The sequence below is a fragment of the Nannospalax galili genome, unplaced genomic scaffold (genome assembly GCF_000622305.1).
Source record: "Nannospalax galili isolate Female #2095 unplaced genomic scaffold, S.galili_v1.0 scaffold664, whole genome shotgun sequence".
Classification (NCBI taxonomy): Eukaryota; Metazoa; Chordata; class Mammalia; order Rodentia; family Spalacidae; genus Nannospalax; species Nannospalax galili.
Window position 1 is genome coordinate 890,970 of NW_008354274.1, and position 25,661 is coordinate 916,630.

The 25,661-nt window shown below is 50.0% G+C and overlaps 1 protein-coding gene across 3 annotated transcripts in view; it reads left to right on the forward strand.

Moving 5' to 3' along the window:
• Radil (Rap associating with DIL domain) overlaps positions 1 to 24,438 on the forward strand; it is a 75,052-nt gene extending 50,614 nt beyond the window's left edge. For 2 of the 3 annotated variants that reach the window (XM_029555155.1, XM_029555156.1), the window contains 10 exons: positions 9,460 to 9,620; positions 13,688 to 13,800; positions 14,206 to 14,443; positions 15,022 to 15,194; positions 21,085 to 21,235; positions 21,618 to 21,808; positions 22,115 to 22,442; positions 23,260 to 23,492; positions 23,776 to 23,915; positions 24,059 to 24,438. In XM_029555155.1, the coding sequence (XP_029411015.1) occupies positions 9,460 to 9,620; positions 13,688 to 13,800; positions 14,206 to 14,443; positions 15,022 to 15,194; positions 21,085 to 21,235; positions 21,618 to 21,808; positions 22,115 to 22,442; positions 23,260 to 23,492; positions 23,776 to 23,915; positions 24,059 to 24,164 (1,834 nt within the window). In that variant the 3' untranslated portion in view covers positions 24,165 to 24,438. The remainder of the gene's footprint in view (positions 1 to 9,459; positions 9,621 to 13,687; positions 13,801 to 14,205; positions 14,444 to 15,021; positions 15,195 to 21,084; positions 21,236 to 21,617; positions 21,809 to 22,114; positions 22,443 to 23,259; positions 23,493 to 23,775; positions 23,916 to 24,058) is intronic. The other variant, XM_008851381.2, reaches the window with a different exon arrangement.
• Positions 24,439 to 25,661: the final 1,223 nt, after the last annotated feature.

The window sequence follows — 25,661 nt, forward strand, 5'->3', positions numbered from 1 at the left end:
ACATACTTTTCTTTCTTTCTTTCTTTTTCTTTCCTCTCTCTTTCTTTTCTTCCTTCCTTCCCTCCCTCCTTCCCTCGCTCCCTCCCTCCCTCTCTCTCTCTTTCTTTCTTTCTTTCTTTTTCTTTCCTCTCTCTTTCTTTTCTTCCTTCCTTCCTTCCCTCCCTCCTTCCCTCCCTCCCTCCCTCCCTCTCTCTCTCTCTCTTTCTTTCTTTCATTCTTTCTTTCTTTCTCTGTGTGCAAGTGCCACAGTGCAGGTGTGGAGGTTAGAGGACAACTTGTGGGAGTTGGTTCTCGCTTTCCTCCATGTGGGTCTTGGGATGGAACTCAGGTTGTCAGGCTTGGTGGCAAACACCTTTACCCACTGAGCCATCTCGCCAGCCCTGGGGAGCTCCGTTTAAAGTAATGTTCCTCCTTATCCTCTTAGTTTTTTTTTCTCTCTAAAATCATTTTCTGGGACTGGAGAGATGGCTCAGCAGTTAAGAGTGGGTAGGTCAGAGGGCAACCTTTGGGAGTCAGTTCTCTCCTTCCACCATGGGAGTCTGGCAGTCCGGGGCATCAAACTTGGGTCATCAGGCTTAGCAGCAAGCACCTTTACTTGCTGAGTCATCTTGCTTGTCTCTACTTTTTTGAGACAGGGTCTCTCATTGACCTGGGACTCACTAAGAAGACTAGGCTGGATAGCCAGCAAGCCCCAGAAATCTGCCTGTCTACCCTTCTCAGTACTGGGATTACAGGCATGCCACCATGCCTTGGTTTTGTTGTTGTTGTTGTTGTTGTTGTTGTTGTTGTTGTTTGTTTTGTTTTTAATGTGAGTTCTGGGGATCGAACTCAGAACTCAAGTCCTTATGCTTGTATTACAAGCACTTTACCAACTGACTTATTTCCCCTCCTGAGGTGTCAGTATTTTAACTTTGTAGCACCTAGGGGCAGTTTCTAAAATCCAAATAGACAGGAAGGTGTAAAAAAGAAAGACACTTGGCATGGTACATGGAAAACAACATGGATAGTACATTAATATGGATAAGCAGGTTGGATAAACAATTATTTTCATATGGGACAGTAAGAGTTGGGCATGGTGGTACACACCTGTGATCCCAGAACTTGGAAGAAGAGCTCAAGTTCTAGACCAACCTGGGCTATATATTGCGTTCCAGACTAGCTTGGGCTATGCAGTGAGATCCCATTTCAAAAATCCAAGGACTGGAGACAATGTGATGGCTTGGTGGGTAAAGACACTTGCCACCAGGCTTGATGACCTGAGTTCCTGGAACTCATATGGGGAAGATGAGAACCAACTGTACAGGTTGACCCCCCCCACACTCCTTTTTTGGTGAGCACAGTGTCTTGACCTGCCTTGGCTTCCATGTCTCTACCTCCAGCCTCTTACTTTGTCACTTGTTTTACTTTGGCCCCAGCCATGTTATTTCCTAACTCACGCTGTGCTGTAATTTGCATTTCTAATCTGTGTTTATCCTGACTGAGCCATGTGCTTTTTCTTACCAGTATTTTTGTTTTGCTTTGTTTTGTTTTTCTTAATCATTATTTGTGGCACCACTCCCTCACTGTGACTGATGTCATTCTAGAGTGGTTGTCCAGCTGTATGATGACCACCTCCTGGACTTGTTGTCAGAGAATGTGTCCCTCTGTGCTGCTGCTGCTGCTGCTGCTGCTGCTGTGTGTGTGTGTGTGTGTGTGTGTGTGTGTGTGTGTGTATGTTGGGGGCGTGTATCTGCAGAGGCCTGAGGATGTCAGTGTCCTGTTCTATCCCTTTCTGTTGTGTTCTCTTGAGACAGGGCATTTCACTGAATATGGAGCTTGATGTTTATGCTAGGCTGGCTGGCCAGTGAGTTCCCAGCATCTGCCTGTCTCTACTCCCAATGTTGGGGTTACAATCATTCACAGCCATGCACAGCTTTTATGTAGGTGCTGCAGGTTCAAACTCAAGTCCTCATGCTTGTGCAGCAAGCGCTCCTACCTGCTGAGCCATTTCCCTAGACACTGACCTGATCTTTTCTTTTTGAAAGATTTTGTTTTTATTTTAAATTACATACGTGTGTGTGTGTGTGTGTGTGTGTGTGTGTGTGTGTCTGTGTGTGTGTGTCTGTGTGTGTATATGAGTGCAATGTCAGTGGAGGCCAGAAGAAGCATCAGATCCTCTGGAGTTGGAGTTACAGGCAGTTGTGAGCAGCCATGTGGGTGCTAGGAATTGAACCTTGGTCCTATGCAAGAGCAGCCAGTGCCCTTAACCCTTGAGCCCTCTCTCCAGCCCTGTACTGACCTCTGAAAGGAAGAGTTTAGCTGTTTTCCTTCCACCCATGAAGATATGGTTCCATTATATTTTCAGCATTTATTCTATCTTAATTCAACTCTTGCATGTGTCTAATTTTAGTCTTTCTTAAGCAGTTTCTTTTCCTTTTAAAATTTTTATTGTGTGAATATTCATGATATGTGTGGGTGGGTGCATGTGCCACAGTGCGTGTGTGGAAGTCAGAAGACAGCTTTGTGGAGCTGGCTCTCTCCTTCCACCTTTACATGGGTTCTAGGGTTTGAACGCAGGTCACCAAGGCTTGTGGGGAAAGTGCCTTAACTGGCTGAGCCATCTCAAGGGCCCTTTGTTTCTTTATCTATCTTTTAATATTTTAAAGGGAGGCATAGCAACCCATGCCTATAATCATAACACTTGGGTGCTAAGACAGAGGATTGAGAGTTGGAGCCAGCCTGGGCTACATAATGAGACCCCCCCCATATCTTTTTTTGTTTGTTTTAGGTCTTTTTGAGACAGGGTCTCCCTGTAACCCCAGCTGGCTGGTCTTGAACTCACAAAGTTCAGCCTTCTTCTGCCTCCCGAGTGCTGGGATTAAAGGTATGCACCACCATGCCTGGCTTTGGGTCAGTGTCAGGTGTCTTCCTCAGTCACTCTCCACCTGTTCTTAGAGACAGGGTCTCTCATTGAATCTGGAGCTTGCAGACTGGATTAGCCTGGTTGGCCACTGAACCCCAAGAATCCTCCTGTTTCCGCCTCCTCAGAGTTAGGATTAGGACTCCATCGCCACACTCAGCCTTTTATATGGGTGCTGGGGATCTGAACTCAGGTCCTCATGCTTGCATGGCAAGCTCTTTACCCACTGAACCGTCTCCCCAGCCCCCAAATTCTGTCTGATAATGTTCTGCATTTCCACTTTAGTGTGTATGGGGTTGCTACAACTGTGTCTCCTGCTTGGAGCCCTGTGTAGAACTCCATGCCTTCCAGCATTTGGAGACATAACTGTCCTGTTTGGTGACCATCTGGCTCTCAACTGTCCCCTCCAAGGCTCCTAGTCAGGATGGCTTGGGTCTTCCTGTCTTCTCCTTCAGGTCTCTGGCCTGCTCTTGAATCCTTTGTCTCTGGTGCTTTCTCAGAGCTCTCCTGGTCATTGATTCTCTCCTCAACTATGTGACCTGCTGGTTTAAATTTTAGTAATTTTCTTTTTTAAAAACTCTAGGGTATGGTGGCGCACACCTTTAATCCTAGCACTTGGGAGGCAGAGGCAGGTAGGTCTCTGTGAGTTCAAGGCCAGCCTGGTCTACATAGTGAGTTCCAGACAAGCTGGGGCTACAGGGAGACCATCTCAAAAAGACAAGAAAACAAAACAAAACAAAACAAAAAACCTTAGAGGTTATCTGGTTTCTTTTTAATCTATGGTTTACATTTTTTTCCAAAGAATGTTGGCAATTTGCCTTTTGGGGTATGTGTATGGTACTAGAGAATTGAACCCAGAGTTTGTGCATGCTAGACAAGTGTTCCACCACTGAGCTACATTTCCAGCCAGTATTTTTTTAATGATTTATTTATTTTTATTTGTACAGTCTTTGATTGCTGGTATGTTTATTGGTGTGTGTGTAATGCCCAAGAAGGCCACAAGAGACCATGTGTGTGGGAGTAGAGCTTGAGTCCTCTGGAAGAACAGCAAGTGCTCTTATCCCCTGAGCCACCTCCCACCCACACCCCCAGCCAGTTTTATATTCTTTTGTGTGCTTATGTATATGTGCTTGTATGTGGCGTACATGTATGTATGTGTGTTTGCATATGTGGGTGCACGTGTGCACTCGAGTGTGTGCGGAGGCCCAGTGGGTATCTTCCTATATCTCTCTCCATCTTATATAGAGAGTCTGGGTTTGTCCTTGAACCTGGAGCCAGCTTGCCTTCAGCATTCCCTGTTGTCTCTGCGGTCCTTGTGCTGGGGTGACAGGCACCTTACATCCATCTGGCATTATGTGGTTTCTGGGGTCTGAACTCTGTCTCCCTGCTGCCTGGCAAGTACTTTACCCTCTGGGCCATCTCTCCAGCCTCAGTTTTCCTTTTTTAAAGCAGTCTGTCTATCACTTGATTTTTTTTTTAGTTGTTGTTTGTTTGTTTGTTTGTTTGTTTATCTTTTTTGAGACAGGGTCTTCCTGTGGCCCCAATTGGCCTGGTACTTACTGTGTAACCCAGGCTGGCCTGGAACTCACAGAGACCGGCCTGCCTCTGCCTCCAGAGTGCTGGGATTAAAGGTGTGTTACCACCACACCTGGCCTGCCTTTCTGTCACTTCAAATGCAATTGTTTCCTGGTCTCTGTCTTCTGTGGCTTTATTGGGGCACTCTCCTGTGCCACCCCTGCTCTCACCCTGTCCCTTGTCCCATTCCCACTGGCAGTCAGTATGTTCTAGAGAGCCCTTCTGGGTCATTTCCTGTGGTGACCAGCCAGCTGGGTTCTGGGTCCTGGTCTCGCAGCTCTGGGCCTATTGCTGTCATTTCTGGGATGGGCTCCCTCCCTCCCCCTTCCTCCTTCCCCACTTACTCAGTCCCCCCTCCCTTTTCCTTCTTCTTCCCTCCCTCCCTCCCTCCCTCCCTCTCTCTGCCTTTAATCGAGTCCTCAGGAGGCAGAATTCTAATTTCAGCCAGTGTTACCCAGTTAATGAGGACCTATCTTAAAAAAAAAAAAACAGCAAGACGCTCACTTTACTGTTATCAAAAGGCAACATTACAACTCTGCTTAAAGATCTTAACTGGGGGCGGTTGAGAGCTCTGACAGTAGAAGGGTTTGCCAAGTCTGCTGACCAGAGTTGGAGCCCTAGGACTCACCTGGTAGGAGAGACCTGACTCCTGCAAGTTCCCCTTTGACCTCCACCTAGGTGCCATGAGACCCACCCACACGACCAACACCCCCCCTCCACACACACACAATCATGTAATAAAGCAATTAATTTGCTTTATTTTTGATTCTAGAACTGAGCAACACTTTGTTCCATAAAATAAAATGTTCCAGTGAGCCAAGCAGGGGTAAAACTTGAAGGGGTAAAACTCAAGTGGAGGGTGGTTTCCCTGTGGCTCTCCTTGCAGATGGGGACTGGGAACGGGAACAATAGAAAAGTTGTTTGGTTAGCAGGGGTCACTCCGGGCTGCGGGTTCGGTTTAATGATTAAAGCAGAGGGAACTTTGTTGTGCTGATTAAACTGGACTGTTGGAGGAAACTTGCTCTCATCTTAGCTTGGAGTTGGTGGAGTGGAACTTGAGTGTGGGTGACTGTTCAGGTTTTTAGTATGGGCTGTTAAGCCAAAACGTAGTAGCTTTCTGAATTTATTTAACAATAGGCAACTCCATGAGAACCTTTTCTTTCCTTCTTTCCTCCTTTGTAGCCTCCCTCCCCCTCCCTCCCTTCCTCCCTCCCTCCCTTTCTCCCTCCTCCCTCCATCCCCCTCTCTTTCTCCTTCCCTCCTTCCCCCTTTCCACTCCTTCCTTCCTCCCTTCCCCTCCCCCCTCCTTCCCTTCCTGCTTGCTGCTTCCCCTTTCCTTCCTGTCTGCCTCCCTTTCTCTTCCTCCTGGGTGAGACACCCGTCCAGGTTAACTGATGAAGCCTGCCCTCCTCTTTGGTGGTGCTCTGTGCTCTGTAGTTCCCTGTCCAGGTTTGGCCACCACAGGTATGGCCCCACCCACACTCTTCATGCACAAGGGTGGGCATTTCCAGAGCCCTGCTTCCAGGAGTAGAAGCCCAGTGAGCTGTCTGCATTTGCTGTTTGCTTAGGGCCATTGTATAGGGGATGTCTTGTTGATGTCCAGGGAGTGCCTCCCTTTAAGGCCTCGTGCAGCCCTTCACCTCCCCGACTTGATTCCAGTGGTGTCTGAAGTTGAGCCTCTCTTTCACTAGGATTGCTTCAGGATTACTCCTGCCTCCTTGTCCAGATAGACCTTGGTGGGATAAGATTTGTCTCCTGGGCCCGGCTTAGAGAGGCCACCATGTGCAGTGACCAGGGGTGTGTGTCAGGTGTGGATGTTGCCTGGGTTCTCCAGGTGGTAAGATACTTGCTGATTTGCTTCCCAGCCTGCCTGCCCCTTAGAGCTCTTGAGAAACTGAAGAATGCAGCAAATGTTGAAAACAAAATGGGATCACGCTCTTCAGAGCCAAATGAATGCTCTTCTGACCTCATGCAACCCTTTACACCTACCTGCATTGGGATATGTAGCTCAGACTGGGGTGGAGGATCAGCAGGACTTGACACTGGGCAAGTTAAGTGCAGAAGCTGTGACCCACAGCAGATCTGTTCCGCAGCAAACAGTGGTAAAGCCAATGTCTTCCTGGTCTAGGCCCTTGGTAGAGCCTGGGACTGCAAAGGAGAAGCTAAACCCACCCTCTGAGGCTCTCACACCAGCCCCATGTGGTCTCCAGATTTTACCATGGATGTGCCCTTTCCCTAGGAGCCCCAGGCTGTGTAGAGACAGCAAATGCCAGGCGCCAGTCTCTCTTTTGAAAGCTTTCATCTTTGACCCTTTCCAGGCACAGGCCTGGTTGGGAAGCCTGATCCTTGCCTCCAGGCATGGGCGGGGTCAACCTGTACATCTGGATGCCCTGTGGTAGGTGGGATGGCAACTTCTCAGAATTCCCTCAAGGAGGAATCCTGAGGCCACTCTGGGACCCTTTTCTCTGGGAGGCCAGCCCAAGTAGGAGTTGGGTTCCTGTGTCACACACCTGGGGGTGGAGTGCTCAGCACAGTCCAGCAGATGTGCTTGTAGAGGCTTCTGGGAAAACCCACTCTCCTGAGCCTCAGGGACCCAAGGCAGTGCTCACAGCCAGTCCCAGACTTAATGTTAGGCCTGTACTGTATTTTGAAAAGAGGAGAAATCATGCCAGGCACATCTGTAAATCACAGCACTAGGGAACCTGAGACAGGAGGTTCGTGAGTTGGAGGCCAGCCATGGCTACATGGATTCTGTCTCAGGAAAAGAAAAACAATCAATGCATGTTGGCATTTTAGTGAATTGTCAAGATTCTCAGCAACACCCCAACACACCCATCCCCCAGGTGTTCAGAGGGAAGACAATAAAAAAAGTTACAAACTACATAGAGTGATTGACAGCAACATGTTCTTGGGACCAATGTGTGAGAGACTCAGCAAGGGAGATGGTTCCAGGTGGCTTTGAGTTTGTGGGAGCTAACCTAGGGCCTGAAGGACATTAAGCAAGCAGGTGCCAGCAGTTACCACAGTCCCAAGAAAAAGAAGTCCCTAGCTGGGAGGCGGTAGGCCTGGGAGGAAAGTAACCTTGCCCCAGGCTGGCCATGGGAGGGGTCTGAGCTGCCCCCAAGGTCTTGCCTAGATGCCAGGCAGCACCTAGATCAGTACCTGTTTGTTTCATTAACCAGAGTAATAGTGCCCCCCTGTGGCTTGGGCATCAAACTGCAGATGGTAGTGTGGAAACCCAGATGGCCCTGCTCCCCATTCAGATCTCAAGGTGACCTCCAGTGACTGCTCATGTCAACTTTTCTAATAGTTGCCTCTAAATCCTTGAAGAACATGCTTTCATTACTACCTGACTTTTTCTTGTGGTGCTAGGATTGAACCCAGGACCTTGTGCAAGCTAGGCAGGTGCTCTATCACTGGTCCACACACTCAACCCCAATTGGGAGATTCTAGGCAGGTGCTCTACCACTGAGCCATGCCCCAGACCCTCACTGGGGGATTCTAGGCAGGAGCTCTACCACTGAGCCACACTCCCAGCCCCTCACTGGGCGGGGGTTCTAGGCAGGTGCTCTACCACTGAGCCACATCCCAGTTCCTCACTGGGGGAGTCTAGACAGGTACCCTAGTACTGAGCCACACCCTCAGTCCATCACTGTGGGATTCTAGGCAGACACTCCTCCACTGAGCTATATTCTCTGCCCTGATTGCTGCCTCTGGATCCTTTACTTTTAAACATTCTCTCCTGACTTCCTATTTTTGATAAAGTTGTATTTAATTTATGCATGTCCCAGATAGCTCTGTTCTCTGTATCCTCTGAGAATTGCCTTTTTTTTCTGTTTGTGAACAATTATTTTATTTTATGCCATTAGGCAAACTAAATCATTGTGTTTATTTCTTGCTTCTGGATCATGTTGGATTCCAGATATAACAAGAAGTCTTTTAGTCAAAGTTCTTTGCTCTTCTGTTAGATTTCTCTAGGGGACAGAGACCCTACAAATATGTGGTATTAGTCAGAGACCCTTTAAATATATAGTAATAATCAACCCACTATACTTCTTGATACTTCCTTGTAACTACATTGCAGTTTGTTGCTTGTTCATGGTGATATACAAACATCTGTAGCAAGGCATTAGGTGATTCATACCTGTAATCCCAGCACTCAGGAGGCCAAGGCAGGATCGCCTGTGCTGGGAGAGCCTTTCTCAAGAAAACAACCTATAGCATATAAGATCTAAGTCCTTAAACACCCTCTGAAGGGAAGTCTGAAAGCTCAAACCAGACTAAATCCCTACCGAGACTTGGGGAAGTGGGTAAGAAATCCTAACCCAACCTAAGGAATTTTTGGCAATTGATGGCTCCTGGGAGGAGAAAAGACAGTGTCTTACAGGGATAGGACTTGGTGGGTCCAGTGGACATTTGGGAATACAAATCAGACTCTATAGGCATTAAATTGGGCAGGGGGCAGTGCAGAGGGGAGAGGATGTAATCTAAATACCATCAAATTATATTGTATAAAAATCACAGAGAATTGCCTTCTTAAATAACCTGTTGAAAGGCCTATTCCTTTTTCCTAAATAACACACTTATACTCAGGTTTCTTGTCCTAAAAGTCACAGACTGTACTCCTGGCGTGTGCGTGTGCGCGCATGTGCGTGTGCGTGTGCGTGTGCGTGTGTGTGTGTGTGTGTGTGTGTGTACCCAAACTCTGTCCATATTCACAGTCATCATCTAGTCCTGGAACAGCAACTACAACAGCAATTTTCTTACCAGCGTTGTCTCCCAGTGGCCATGGTGCCTGCATGTCCTTTTTGCTATATTTTGGAGCCACTGGCTGCCAAGTGTCAAGTGGGTTCCTAAGTCCTTGGGAGTTGACAGTGGTACTTGCTTCTGTTAAAGTCCCACAATGACAACTGTCGCCATGCAGACAAAAGAGCAGACTGAGCCCCTCTTCCACACCCAGTGATTCATCAGTCTTCCTATCTTAGCCAGGAACCCATCTCCTGGGCCAGCTTTCCCATGGCCGACCTGGTTCCTGACCTGCAGCACATTCTCTTCTGGATGTCCAACTCCATCGAGCTCCTGTACTTCATCCAGCAGAAATGCCCAGTGTACATGCGAAGCCTGGAAGAAGACCTGGATGTCACAGGTACAGTCTCTTGGCATGGGCAGAGCTGGCTTCATGTCAGAGCTTCTTCAGCTGTGATGTGGACATCTGACAAGGCCAGTGCTGATGCTTTGGACTGACTTGGCACCTCTGGGGCCCACCATGTGGCACTCTGCTGGTTCCCATCATCTCATGACCCATGCACTATAACCGGCTTTCTTCTGCTTTCTGGAGGCTGAGGGTGCATAGGTCACTCGGTGGGGAAACATATGCATGCTAGAAACTGAATGCAGGGCTCCTAGATGCATCATTTTTCCAGAAGGGAAGAATGCTGCCAATCATAACTATAAGATGGTAGAGCAAGTCAGTTTCAACGATTAAGATGCAGGAAGTACACCTTAAATTAGCATTCCTGAAATACAGTAGGAACTGTTCTCAAAATACCCAGTGATTCTGTTGGGGCCAGCTCTGTGAAACTGACATTGGAACTGAGTGTGGTGGCACATGCATGTGATCTCAGCACTAGGGATCAGGAAGCAGGAGGATCATGAGTTCAAGGCCAGCCTGGGCCGTATAGTGAGATCTTATCCCATGGAAACAAACAAAGGCTGGGGAGATGGGTCATTTGGTAGAGTGCTTGCCATGCAAGCCTGAGGACCTGAGTTTCATCTCTAGCACTCAAGTAAAAAGCCAAGTGTAGTGGTGTGCACCTGTAACCCCAGTACTTCTACACTCTGCATTTGCTGGCTACTCCCAGTGCCCAGCTCATCCAGGTAGGAGGGTACCTTGGGTCAAGTGCAGGAGGTGGAAGAGGGGAGCACATGCTATGACTCTAGGGTGACTGGCTTACAAATTGAGTTAGGGTGACAGAAACTTGGATTCTGTGACTGGAAAACCCACATATTCTCGAGATAGCTCATGAGAATTGCTTTAGTTCCTCAGCTGTCCCCAACCATACCAGGCTGCATATTCCCAAAGGTGTCTGTGTGCAATCACTCTGGCAAAGAACATCTGTAAATGTGACCAGGAGGAAGGTTGTGACCTCTGTCCTCCAGTGAGCCCAGTCTAATCAGACAGGTCCTTAGAGTGGTCAGAAATGAGCAGAAGGGCAAATGGGCCTTAGCTACTGGCAGTGGTTCTGAAAGGGGAGGCATGGGGAATTTGGTGGCTTCTGGAAGCTGGGACTGTCCCAGCCAAGAGCCAGCTCAGAAGCATCACCTCAGTCCTACGACCATGAGGAGCTGAACTTTCAACAGCCCAGATACATGAGGAGGTGGGTCCTTCCTGCTCCAAAGCCCCCAGGAGCCTGGAGTTGTGGTTTACTCCTGTGAGCTAGAGCTGTGGTCCCTTCCCCTGAACCTGAAGCTGTGGTCCCCTCCTGTGAACCTGGAGCTGTGGTCCCTTCCTGTGAACTACAACTGTGGTACCCTTGTGAGCCTGGAGCTTTGGTCCCCTAATGGGAGCCATGGTTGTGGGCTGATGGTGGTGCAGATTGGAGGATGGAGAATTCCTGATGTTGGGGAACAGTTTCAGCCTTCTCTGAGTGGCTGCATTCCCCACAGCCTCCTCCCCTGAGGTCCCAAGTTGTGCACAGCAGTGGCTTTGCCTCTGTGTTGAGCTTATGCTGGGGACACCGGAGGTTTCTGGTATTTGCAGTTTCTAGCTTTGGGAGGTCTGATTCTCTAGAATGGGCCTCCCACCTCCCCTGAGGGCCAGCTGTGGTCTTGATTCCACATGTGGTCCTGGGCATCTGGGTCTTGACCTTGGACCTTTCCCATTTCCAGACACAAAGAGGTTTTCTATTACTCTTCCATAGCCCCAGTGTACCTTCATCTGTGCCCTACAGAAAATGTAAAATATATAATTGAACTTCTAGAGATAAAACAGTCACAGTCTGGGAAGTTTTTTTAAAAAGTGCTGCAATAACTACTTCTCAAACTCAAAATATGTAATTGTATTTTAGAATGAAATGCACAGTTCTATATGTCTAGGGTAATTTTTGGTTATTATTTACTGACAAAACTGTACTACCAAGCTTCAACGATACTGTGAGATTTATCACCATTGCTGTAATGTGAATTAGGCATTCACTCCCTTCCTAAATTCTCCAGTCTATACAAAGTTTTTCCGTGTAATCATATTTATTTTATTTACTTTTTTTTTTTTTTTTTGGTCTTTTTGAGACAAGATCTCCCTGTAACCCCAGCTAGCTTAGAAGTCACTATGTTGACCAGGCTGGCCTCGGTCTCATAGAGATCTACCTACCTCTGTCTCCTGAGTGCTGGGATTAAAGGTGTGTGCTGCCATGCCCAGCTACTTATGTTTCTTTCTTATTAGCATTGCTAATTAAAAAAAAAAACAAAGTGGACAGCTCCTGGGGAACAACACCCAAGGTTGACCTCTGTCTTCCACACATGCATGCACACATATAAATACACATATCTGTGCATGCACATATGTGATGGCTCAGTCAGTAAAGTTCTTATTGGCAAGAATGAAGGTCTGAGTTCCATCTGTAGCACGCACATAAGAAACCAGGCATGGTGTCACATGATTGATCATAATTCCAGTGATGGTGAGGTGGACCCCTGGGGTTCACTGGCCAGCCAACTTAGCCGAATCTGCAAGTTCTAGGCCAAGTGAGAGACCCTGTCTCAAAAAACAAGGTGGACAGCTCCTGAGGAATGACACTTGAGGTTGACCTCTGGCTTCCATATACACATAGCTGCACATATGTACACATGCATATACATGTGCACACATATACACACACACAAACAAAAGGAGGCAGTGTTAGGGCCAGACCTTGAGGCCCAGAGAGGTTTCAGCTGATGTGTGTATGCTGAGAGCTGTGTGGGGCTGGGGACAATCTGGGCAGTCTTGGGCAGAGCCAGGAGCATGGGATGGCCTGCAAGGGATTCCATGTTCTGACCAGGCACTCAGTGACCCAGGGCCAGAGCCCCCTGGCTCTTTTTTGTCCCACAGGACTCTGCTGTCCTTTGAAAAAAACAAAGCTACTCATTTTCTTGACATCAGTGAAGCCTTTGGGCTGTTTGGCCAGTCCCAGGTGCTTAGGGACCTTAGTGGCCCTGCCTCTGATGACCCAGGCCGGAGCAAAAGAAACGTTCATTGCACCCATGGAGGATCCCTATGCCCTCTCTGTTGGTGCCTGTCCCACAGCCTCATCCTGCCTGCTCCTCCTGTTTTCCCCTTAGCCCACTGCCCCTTCCTCTTCCCGGCATCCTACCCTTTGCCCTTTTTCCCTGGAGTGAAGTGGCTTTGGATCCTCTGGGTACACACAGGCCTGCCACAGATGGAAGGGTCCCTCATTCACTGTCTTGGACAGCGCCCCATTCTCCTTTATGGTCTCTGTGTGGCAGTGCACATGCCTGGGCTGCACATATATGGTTGGTGGCTGGGGTCATTGGCCCCCAGGTGTGGGGTGGAGTGTGTAGCAATTTGAATTTCTTTCTTCTTGAGAGGGCATTTTGACTCCCCAAGGGCTGCTGTGCAAGTCCCTTGACCTGTGTCCCTAAAGAGGTGACCTCTGTGCCAAGTTAGGATCTGCTGGAGTTCTGTGGCCACTTCTGATGAAGAATATAGTCTGGGGCTCAGGTCTGTCATCCCAGCTACTCAGGGGTCTATCCTGAGCTACAGAGTGAGTTCAAGGCCAAGCTGGGGACCTTAATGAGACTTCATGTCAAAACAAAAGATAAAAGGAGCTCAGTGTGGTAGAATGCCTGCCTAACATGGTGAGGTGAAGGAAGGACAGAGGAGAGGAGAGGAAGGGGAGGAAGGGGGGAGGAAGGAAGGAGGGAGGAAAAGGAAAGAGGGAGGGAAGAAGGAGAGTGAAGGAAGGAAAGAAGGGCAAAGGAGAAGAGGAAGGGAAAGAAAGAAGGAAGGGGGGAGCAAGGGAGGTTGGTGGCCTGGTTCAGTAGCATGCAGACTTGTCCAGTGTGACTGCCTGGGCTAGGCCCCGGGTTGCCATAGCCCTGAACCCAGATAGGAGTACTGGTCAGAGCACTGTGCAAGGAACTGGTCAGATGATGGAGCCCTGGCTGCTGCTGGGTGGGATGCCTGTGAGCCTGTGACCCTTCTCCTTCCTGCAGGCTCCAAGGAGTCGCTGTTCTCCTGCACACTGACAGCCAGTGAGGAGGCCATGGCGGCCTTGGAGGAGGTGGTTCTGTATGCCTTCCAGCAGTGCGTGTACTACCTCTCCAAGGTGTGTGTGGCTTGCACTGCTGCTGGCCCTCGTAGGGCCTTGGTGCTCCAGGGAAGAGCCCGGATGAGCCAGCTTCCACAGGAACAAAGCAGTACTAGTTCCACTCTGACCCTGGGTATGGCCCTCACTCCTGACCCTTCCCCATCGCTCCAGAGCCACCACAGTGCAACTCTGGAGGATATCAGACCTTGGACACAAACACTGCTCAGTGACCACCATGCCCAGGCCTCATTGAGTCTGCTATTCCTGTCCTTGTTCCCATTAGTCTCCAGGGGTTCTGCGGCCTTACCCTAGCTGTTTGTCCCTTAGTCTGGAACCCGAGCTTGTTAGGTCAGAGCCTCCCAGCCCAGTCCTAGTCCCAGTACCCCTGTAAGTGGTACTCTTGGGGTTCTCTTTTGCCTCTAGTGCCTGTACGCCTGCCTCCCGGCCCTCCTGGAATGCCCCCCATTTCAGACAGAGCGCCATGAGAGCTGGCACTCAGGGCCTGCGCTGCCCGAGGAACTGCGCCGCATTGTGTCAGTGTTCCAGGCCGCCTCAGACCTCCTGCGGCAGCTGCACATGCACCCCGAGGTGGCCTCACAAATGCTTGCCTATCTCTTCTTCTTCTCTGGCACACTGCTCCTCAACCAGGTCTTGGACAAGGGTGAGTGGTGCTCGGATCTGTGACTTGCTTTTCTTCTAAAATGCTCAGTGCAACTGCCAAGGGATCATTCTCCTGGGGCCAGATGCTGGGGCTGTGCCTGCGGGAGGAGGACATGAGGCCCAGGCTAGGACACAAGCTCAGAGCATGTCTAGTAGAAGGAGCCCTGCAGGAGACCTGCTACCTGCCACCAGGTCTTCAGAGGCCAGGCTGAGACGGCTGCACAGGCCATTGCTGCGACAGACACTGACCCTCGACCTTGCCTTATTGAGAAACTGTTCCTCCACCACTCCCTGGGACTCTGGGTACCAAACAGGGTCGAGCCACAGCACCTAGCTGTGGCTGACATGGATGGGATGGTATAGGGCGGGAGGATAGAGTTGGTGGCTGTCACAGCCCCTCTCGCCCTGTGCTCTGCCTGTTTCATTTCCTCCCTCCACTGTGGAGAGGCTCTAGGCAGCGGGCATTGCCTTGGAAAGTGAGACAGGATGTCCTTGAGGTAGCCTGGGGATGTGCTCAGCGTGTCTGAGCATGCTTTGGGGACTCTGTCCTGTGGGCCTCATCCTCCCTTCCCTCCCCAGGACCCTCACTGAGTTGCTTCCATTGGCCTAGAGGTGTCCAGGCCTGTGCCCGCCTGCAGCAGTTCTTGGAGTGGGCCAGGAGTGCAGGCCTCGGGGTGCCTGCTGAACGCTTCTTCCGGAAGCTCTCCTGCACTCTGCATTTGCTGGCTACTCCCAGTGCCCAGCTCATCCAGGTAGGAGGGTACCTTGGGTCAAGTGCAGGAGGTGGAAGAGGGGAGCACATGCTATGACTCTAGGGTGACTGGCTTACAAATTGAGTTAGGGTGACAGAAACTTGGATTCTGTGACTGGAAAACCCACATATTCTCGAGATAGCTCATGAGAATTGCTTTAGTTCCTCAGCTGTCCCCAACCATACCAGGCTGCATATTCCCAAAGGTGTCTGTGTGCAATCACTCTGGCAAAGAACATCTGTAAATGTGACCAGGAGGAAGGTTGTGACCTCTGTCCTCCAGTGAGCCCAGTCTAATCAGACAGGTCCTTAGAGTGGTCAGAAATGAGCAGAAGGGCAAATGGGCCTTAGCTACTGGCAGTGGTTCTGAAAGGGGAGGCATGGGGAATTTGGTGGCTTCTGGAAGCTGGGACTGTCCCAGCCAAGAGCCAGCTCAGAAGCATCACCTCAGTCCTACGACCATGAGGAGCTGAACTTTCAACAGCCCAGATACATGAGGAGGTGGATCCTTCCTGCTTCAGAGCCCCTAGGAGGCACACAACCAGCTATATATGACCTGTGCTGGGTGACTGTGGTCCAGTGAGTCCTGTGCTGGGCTGCTGACACCTGCTTTGTTTTCATCCTCAATTCACTGTTGTGGTCATTTACCACAACAGTAATAGTACACTATTGCTTCTCCCTCTCTTCCCTCTGCACTCAGTTCTTTCCACATGACTAATGGGAACCCTGCAATGGTGATGGTTTCTTCTGTGTGAGTACCACTGGCCTCATCCCAGCATCCTCGGGACACCTGGCATGGAATCTGGCTTCTATTCTGTCCAGAGACATACATTCAGAGTTCACGGGGTAATGTGGCTACATTGCCCATCCCTGGGCAAAACCCTGGGTGGACTCAGGGCAGCCAGATCAAAAAGAGCAGTCCCCTGCCAGGTATGGTGGCTCATGCCTGTAAATACAAGCACTGGAGTGGCAGAGGCAGGGTCACTGCAGGTTCCAGGCCAGGCTGGGCTATGTATGGAGACCTTGTCTCAGAAAAACAAAAGCACGAAAAGATATTGGGGCTGGAGAGATGGTTCATCAGTTAAGAGCACTTGCTCTTGCAGAGGACCTGAGTTTGATTCCCAGCACCGATGTCAAGCTCCTCACAACCACCTGTAACTCCAGCTCCAGGGGATCTGATGCCCTCTTCTGGCCACCACATTCATGTGCAGACACACACACATATAATAAAATGGAAAATGAGGATACCAAGTAAGTAGTGGGGGCCTGGAGAGGTGACTCAGCAGTTAAGAGCATTGGCTACTCTTGCAGAAAACCAGGGTTTGGTTCCTAGCACCCACATGGCAGCTAAGTTGTCTATAACTCCAGTTCCAGGGGACCCGATGCCCTTTTCTGGCCTCCACAGGCATTGCATGACACAAATACACCTACATGCAGGCAAAAGAGTCATACACATAAAATAAAAATAAATACAAAATTATAATTAAAAAATACGTAATGGGAGAATATTGTAACAACTTTATGCTAGTAAAGAATGTCTAGGGGCTGAAGAGATGGCTCAGTGGTTAAGAGCACTTACTACTTTTCCAAAGGAAATGAGTTTGGGTCCCAGCACCCACATGGTGGCTAACAACTGTCCTTAACTCCAGTACCAGGGAATCCAGTGCCCTCTTCTGGTCTCCACTGAAATTGCACACATGTGGTATACTTGGATGCATGTAAGCAGAAGACTCATACACATAAAATAAATAATTCAAAGCTGGGTGTGGTGGTGCACACCTTTAATCCTAGCACTTGGGAGATAGAGGCAGGTGGATCTCTGTGAGTTCCAGGCCAGCTGGGGCTACAGGGAGACCCTGCCTCAAAAAGATTAAAAATAAATAAATAATTCAAAAAATGTAAAAGAAAATAAGAAAGGAAAATTATGGGTTGGGGATGCAGTTCTGTGGTAAGCTCTTGCTTAGCACATGCATGATCCTGGGTTCCATCTACAGCCAGTGTCCTTATTCATCAGCTGCTCTGTGTGGAGAAATGTTGACACAGTTCTGCATGAGAAGCCCGGAGCTCAGTCAACCCCAGGAACAGGAGCCACAGCTGAGTCTCCCCCTTCCTGATGAGCTGGAGCGTGCACATCAGTGTGGGCTGTGGGTCCCTGGAGCCAGCAGTGGTGGCTGGAGGGGTTATTACTATCTTTGGGGCTGGTCATAAGGTATCCCTTTGGGACATGCCATCAAGTTCTGCATTTCAGGTCTGTGCAGTTTCTCATGTGTGTGTATGTCAGAGGATAACCTTGTGTGTTGTTCCTCAGGTACCTTCTACTTTTTATTTGAGACAGGGTCTCTCATTGACCTGGGACTTCTCTAAGTAGACTATGCTAGCTGGCCAGTGACCTCTAAGGATCTGTCTTGTCCTCCCCATAGCCGGGATTACAGGGTCAGTATCTGACTTCTTAACTTAGGTTCTGGGGATGGAACTCAGGCGCTAACATTTTAGCAACTGAGCCATCTCCCCAGCCCAGGACCTGTGCAGTTTCTGAGTGAAGCTGTGCATGCCTCCTATCTGCACATCTGGGTCCCTATCCCACCTCACACTGAACCCTGAACCCCTAGTGCTCTGGGCAGCCACATCCCCCTAACTTACCAGGAGGCCATAAGGACAACCAAGCCTGCTCAGGCATCTACAAGAAATTTTGTGGGAAGAGGGTGGAGCGTGATGGACAACAATCCTGTTTGGCCAAGAGGCAAGTGGGAGACATTTTATTTAGGCTTTGCTCATCCCGTAGAGAGTCCATCCCATATTCTTCATGGTCATTCTTCCAAAATCTCTATATTATTACCTTGAGGGTTCTGTTCAAATAGGCTACAGTTTGAGCACACCTGAAACAGACTATTTCCCAAAGAGAAACCGCAAAGGAAAAATAAAGATTTGTATCCTCATGAAAATAAGAGAAGATACATCATAAATATGTTTCTGTAAATAGGATAATAAAGATGTATATGCCACATGTGTGCCAGTGTCGTCCACAGAGGCCAGAATCCCCTAGAGCTGGAGTTACAGGTGGCTGTGAGCCTCCTGATGAGGATGCTGGGAATTGAATTGCAATCATCTTCAAAAGTAACAAGTGCTTGTAACAACTGAAGCATCTCTCCAGCCCCACTTTTTAAAAAATTTTAATTATTTTTATTTTATGTGTGTGTGTTTATTGCCTGCATGTAGGCAAGTGCACCTGTGTCGTGCAATGCCTGAGGAGGTCAGAAAAGGCTGTCAGATCCCCTGGGACTGGAGTTATGGACACTTGTTAGCTGCCATGTGGGCGCTGGGATTCGCACCAGGGTCTTCTGCAAGAACAATCAGTGTTCTTAACTGCTGAGCTGTCTCTCCAGCCCCCAGCCCCACTTTATTAATTTTTAAATTTACAATTATTTATTTTATGTGTATGGTGGGTGTGTGTATGTATGTGTGTGGGCACATGTGTCACAGTGCACATTTGGTGGTCAGAGAACACTTTTTTGGAAGTCAGTTCTCTTTCCACCAAATGGGTCCTGGAGTTGGAACACAGGTCACAGGTTTGGTGGTTGGTTCCTTTACTTGAAGAACCGTCTCATTAGCCCAGAACCCTGTCTTAATAAACAGGACCAAACAAGAATTCTTGGAAGTTAAAACTACAGAAGCAGAAACAAAACAACCCAGCAGCAGGGTTGGAAGTTAGAGTGAAGGAAATCTTCCAGAAAGCAGAGGAAAAACTGGGAGAGATGAATGCAGAGGAGGGAAGACAGCATGAAGGGCAGGAGAGATGGCATCTACAGCTGGCTCCTTCCCTGACACCAGTCCTAGAAGTGGGAGGGAGACATCCAAAAGAAACAGCACCTCCCCTGTGCATGCTTGGGGTTGAAGGCAGGAATGTGGCTCTGGGGTCGGTGGTTCCTGTCCCTTCCCTGCTTGCTCTGAGACTCTGGCTGTCAATGGGGCATAGACGCTGGATGGCCACAGCCCAGACCTGTGGATGTTAGCAGTAAAATCAAGTGAAGTAGAAACAGGAAGAGAGGAAGAAAATACAGCACAATCAAAGGACCATCCAGCCAGGCTGGAGAAACAGCAGAAGAGCAGCTTGTGGTGACTGTGGCAGACCAGTCGACCCTGAAAGGACTTTCCCACGGCGGTGTCACAGCACCTTGCACAGTGAACAGAGAACTCAGAACCCCTGGGGCAAAATCAAAGACATATCTCTGAGAAGGGGGACTTCTCAAGAGCCATGTGGGAGTTGGGTTGCCTCCAAAATTTTGCAGGGAAGACTTTGGTCTGGAGTTCTGGGCCAGGAGGAAGTGTCAGAGCCAGGCAGGGGCCCTGCAAATGTGCTGCCCCTCCCTTCACCTTTGTCCTGAGGCTGTGCCACAGCAAGGGGACACTCTAGTGAAGAAGGTTACCAGCCAGGAAAAGAGGCACCCAGTGCGGGGGAGGGGGGAGAAGGGTGACCTGGGAGCCAGCTGACCACCAAATGGCATTTTTGACTTGATGGGACCTTTCCCCCAACACCACCAGGGCTCACACTTTTCTGCTTTTGTTTTTATATGTGAGTTGTTAGCCTAAGCTGGCTACAGACTTGTTATATAGTCCAGGTTGACCTTGAACCCGTGCTCTCCTTGCCTCCAGCTCCTGAGTGCTGCTGGGATTACAGGTGGACACCACTGAGCCTTGGCTCTCTTTTTTCCTGATTTAATAGAACTTTCTCAGCCAGGCATAGAGGTGCATGCCTTTAATCCCAGCACATTTGAGGTTGAGGCAGGTGGATCTCTTAGTTCAAGGCCAGACTGGCCTACATAATGAGTTTCAGACCAGACAAGGGTACATAATGAGACCTTGTCTCAAAAAACAAAAACAGGCAGGGTGTGGTGGTGCATGCCTTTTAATCCCAGCACTCAGGAGTCAGAGGGAGGAGGATCTCTGAATTCAAGGCCAGTCTGGTCTACACAATGAGTTTCAGGCCAACTGGGGCTGCAGGGAGACCAAAAAGACCAAAAACAAACAAACAAACAACAAAAAAAAAAACCAAAACAAAACAAAAACAACATGGCTGGAGGGATGGCTCACTGGTTAAGAGCACTGACTGGGGTTTGATTCTGAGCTCCCATAGCAACTAACAACTGTCTTTAACACCAGTTCCAGGGGATCTGATGCCCCCTTCTGGCCTCCACAGCCACTTTACAACATGGGTGCACTTGCATGCAGGCAATATACTTACACACATACAAAATAAAAATTATAAATTAAAAAATTTTTAAAAAACAAAAACAGAGAGCAAGCAAGCTAGCTTTCTCTTCTCTGAGATCAGTCAAATCTCACAGCATCTAGATAATATAATTTCTGCCTTTTACACAACATGCTTGGTTTCTTCATCTTTGTGTTCTCTGTTGCTCCCCGCCTCCCTTGCTCATTCCTTCTTCCCGCACTTTCCTTTCTTCCTTTCTTCTTGAGACAGGGTCTTACTCTAGCTCAGGCTAACCTCAAACTTATGTCAAGCCTTCTGCCTCATCCTCCCTGGAGCTGAGATTACAGGCCTAGGCCATGTTTGGTTTCTTTTAGACAGATAGGGATCCAGTTTCACCCCCCTACAGTTAGCTCTCCTCTCAACTAGAGCTCATTATGATGAGGGCCATGTTCACTGGACAAGGTACTCTGTGTGCTGTTCTCTGCCTCATGAATTATGTCTTTCTCTCATTGAGCTCCTTGCTATCTACATGGCCCCTGGTGGGAGTGAGGAGGCAGGCAGGTGGAGAGATGATATGTGCCAGACTAGAAACCCCTGCACCAGAATGGACTCTCCCTGGGCCTATGGACAGGGGACTGCCTCATAGCCCTGGAGACCTTTGACCCAAGTACCTCTTTGTCCCTAGATGAGCTGGGCCACACTGCGGACCACATTTCCTGCCCTGAGCCCTGCTCAACTGCACCGGCTGCTGACTCAGTACCAGCTGGCCTCTGCCATGGGCCCCATGAGTGCCTGGGAGCCAGGAGCTCAGGACAGCCCTGAGGCCTTCCAGTCAGGTAAGCCTTCCCAGGAGCTCAGTGCATTGGGTTGTGGACTTGGGGAACCTTCACCCCCAGGCTCAGAAAGCACCAGATCAGACCACTGAGGTGGGAACTTGGGAGACTCTATCACCCCCATCTCAGACCTTGAGGAACCTGCACAGATGAGGGCCACAGGACCCAAGAGTCATGGACTCCAGGCTCAGACTCGAGGTCTCTACTATTCTCAGGGCCTCATATTGGGGCTCAGGTGGCACCCAATTAATCAGGAAACGAAGCCCATGAGATACATTCCTCAACTCCGAGCATGCATGTTCATGTGTGTACACATACACACACAGCCCGGGTAGAGCTTCGGGATCATACACTACAGACATATATGTTTGTTTCTCCACTGCAGAGGAAGTTCTGGAGTCCTACGAAAACCCACCACCCATTGTCCTACCAAGTGAGGGCTTCCAGGTGGACCTGGAGGCTGACTGCCTGGATGAGAGCATCTACCAGCACCTGCTCTACACCCGCCACTTCCTATGGGGTCTGCGGGGCCAAGCCAGTCCTGGTAGTGGGCCTGCCCAGACTGAGGTCATTGAGGTAGGGTGAGACAGGGATGTTGGTGTGTCTCATGGCCACAAGGTGAGCTGGAACAGCCCTCATTTGGCCATCAAGGAGGCACAGATCCCAGGAGGCTGGGATATGGGGCAGGCAGGACTGAGGTCTCTTGTCTCTGATTTGTGCAAACTCGCATGCATCTTTTGTGCCTGGAACAGCCTGGCAGTCCATGTCTTGCAGGGTGACTTGTGGGTGGCCCTACCTTCCTCTCCCTCACAGGGAGGCACCATATCTGCCTGCCCCCCCCCTCCTTCACTGGCCTCAGCTGTCGCCCACCTCTCTCCTCAGGGCCTGTACCATACCATCCCTGAGGGGCACCCTGAAGGCCACAGCTGCTCCCCGGCTAACAGGGATGCGGGCAGAGGAGTCGTCGAAGCTGCCCCTGCCCACTCGCTTCCTGTTACTTCAGCTCCCTGGGCACAGGGTCCCCCAGGAAGGCATTCTGGCCGAGGGGGCCGCAAGGGCTCCCAGGCTGGCCCCCTGCGTACTGACTCCTCTTGCCTGCTCACTCCTCCCAGCACACCGCTGGGCCTGGAGCCAGGAGGCCGCCTTGGAAAAGCACTCCCTGAAGAGCAGAGGAATGGACCAAGTGCCCCCCCTGGTACTGTTCTAGAAGGTGAGGCCCACTCTGCTCACCCCTGGGTCCCAGACCCTACCTTGTGCTTAATTGCAGGTCCCCTTGAGACCATTCTGCTAGAATGTTCAGTTTCCAGAATGTTGCCTCACTGTCTGCACCAGGGACAGTGAGGGTGGACACACGTGCCTAGGTGCGTCTGTACACGTGTGTGAGCAGATCTATGTGCTGTGTGCAAGTGTCCGTGTGTGTGTGTGTGTGTGTGTGTGTGTGTGTGTGTTTATGTGTGCAGTGGGGCCCACTGAGTAGGGTGCTCAGGGCCCAGTTGTCCTGCCCATCTGACCTGGTGTGGGCTCCATCATGCCTTTTCTTCTCTGAGTTCAGAGGCACCCTGGCCTTGGTTACCCAGCAGAGCAGGGCAAGGCCAGCCACCTGCTCAGGTGCTGAACTGGAGCTCAGAACTGTTATGTGGGAACTCAATGCCCCCACCCTGATACAAGTGCTGTCGTGGAGAGAGAGCCTGGGGCCTCAGGGTGGGCCTTGGTTGGGTTGGGCTGGGGAAAGTCTGCTTAGCAAAAGGGGCCTCAGTGGGGATGGATGGAGTTACATTTTGGGGGTATGGAGGCAGGAGGAGGACGGCAGTGAAGAGACAATGGGGCAGGCTGACAATGTATGTAGCACACACATTGGGCCCTGGACCTCTGGGAAAAAGCTGGCCTGCGAGGGGCCAATGTCCCGTGGCAGCCTCAGGCTGAGTGTGGGCCTGCTCCTCCTGGACCTGCTGTCACCTTCTGTCCAGCTGCTACCTCCCTGGGTCTCCAGGAGCACTCCCTATCCTCTGTCCTCTGGGACTTCTCAGTGTCCTCCATAAGGTTCCCATGGAGGACTCCTGGAGTGACCAGTGGCATATGGCCCTGCCAGCTCCTCATCCCCCGACTCTCTGCCCACCCAGAAGACAATGTTTCAGCTGCTGATGAGCCTGCTGCAGAGTCCTCCAGCCCCAGCTCCAGCACTGAGGACTTCTGCTACGTGTTCATGGTGGAGCTGGAGCGGGGCCCATCGGGGCTGGGCATGGGCCTGATCGATGGGATGGTGAGGACCCTGCACCTCAGCCCTCTCTGCCCTCTCTCATAGACTTCTCCTGTATGAACTAGCCATGGTCCACTCAGTGGGGAGGAGCCTGGGCTGCTTCCCAGGCCTGCCCTTCATAGCACCTCTGGGGCCCAGAGCTTTTCCTTATGGGACTCACACGGACCATAATCTGTAGGCTTTGCTAGCTCCAGGATGAGACCTGCATGTTCCCAGGGTGGAGGGGGCTGCAGGGGCTACTGGAGACAGTGTATCTCAGGGTCCTGAAGCACCTACTTCTCCCCAGCACACACCTCTGGCTGCCCCGGGGCTCTACATCCAGACCCTGCTTCCTGGGAGCCCTGCAGCATCTGATGGGCGCTTGTCACTGGGAGACCGAATCCTGGAGGTGAACGGCAACAGCTTAATGGGCGTCAGCTACTCGAGGTATCTGCCCTGCCTGTCTGTGACACAGGGCTGGCCAGGGAGGGCCTGCACCCTCAGGAAGGGAAGAAGCAGGGTCTCAACCCTGACTAAGGTTTTATCCTCTGGCTTTTCCATGTCACCTGCACTTCCTTCTTTGATTTCAGGGCAGTAGATCTGATCCGAAATGGAGGCACAAAGATGTGGTTTCTGGTTGCCAAGTCTGATGTGGAAACAGCCAAGAAAATCCGCTTCCGCACGCCTCCTCCCTAGTGAGCTGTAGGACCGTCATCCCCAGCACCTGACTCCCCTAGCGCCTGTCTCCCAAATCCCCGCCAGGTGTCTCCAACCCCCTTCCAGCCCTTCCTCAGTTTTCTAAGTTGATTGGGTAAGCTCTCACCTTACGGCCTCATGTTGAGGACACACCTGTTGATAGTATACTTCTTAGTGTATATTTTATTTATGATGGTAGAGGACACTAAGTTGTGACATTTCTTACAGAGCTTTTATGTTTAAAGACTTTAATGGAGAATTTAGATAGAATAAACTATCTTTCATATTCTTACAGTGAGTGTCCTGTGATCTGTGTAGGTGGCCCAGCTCTTCACAGTCAGTATGGGAGAAGCTCTGGGTAGACCCAGGGGTGGGTTGTGGGTGGATATATTTCCCTGGTGTCCCCTCCTCCCCTGCCTCTGGTACTTGGAATTGAACCTATCGGTCCTGAATATGCTAGGCAAGCACCCTACCACTGAGCCATGCCCTTAGCCCCTCACTGGGGGATTCTAGGCACACACTACCACTGAGCCACACCCTGATCCTTCACTGGGAGATTCTAGGCAGGTGCTCTACCACTGAGCCACACTCTAGCCCCTCACTGGGGGATTCTAGGCAGGTGCTTTACCACTGAGCAACAGCCTAGCCCCTCAGTGACCTATTCTAGGCAGGAGCTCTATCCCTGAGCTATATCCTCAGCCCTCTTTTAAATTTTTATTTTGAAGCAGAGTCCCACTAAGTTGCCCTGGTGGGCCTTCAAACCACTCTCGTAGTCCAAGCAGGCCTTGAACTTCTATCTCCTGCTCCTTCAGGCCGGGCTACAGATGGGATTGTTTTCACTGATCCTCTAACCCAGAATTGTAGCTCCTTTGCAGCCAGGAAACAAGAGCCACAAATCTGTATGATACAAATTTTCTGTCCTGTTTTTTGGAGAGGGTTCAGGCTAACATGAACCTCACTATAGAGGAAGTAGCCCAAGGTGGCCTTCAACTCACAGCAGTCCTGTCTCAGCCTCCCGAGTGCAGGGATTACAGGTGTGAGTCACCATGTCCATCTCTAATCTTTTTAATAACATTGTTCAGGGGCTGGAGAGATGGCTCAGTGGTTAAGCTGCTCTTACAAAGGATCCAGGTTCATTTCTCAGTACCGACGTGGTAGTTAACAACTGTCCATTACTCCAGTTCCAGGGGATCCAGTGCTCTCATCTGGCCTCCACAGGCATTGCACACAAGTGCACATACGTCGTACATGCAGACAAAAATACTCATAAGTAAAAATTTTTTTTCTTAAATGTCTCTTTTAAAGATTTATTTTTTTTAAATGATTTACTTAATAACAACATACTTAGAAGAAGCATATCATTACAACACAATTGACATATTCAATAACGTTTTCCTGAGGTAGGATGCATCTCTTTCAAATTTGGCTGTAAATTTTTAGGTTTACAGTTGAATTATTACAGTTATACAATATTGTACTCAGTATAAACCCTATAAG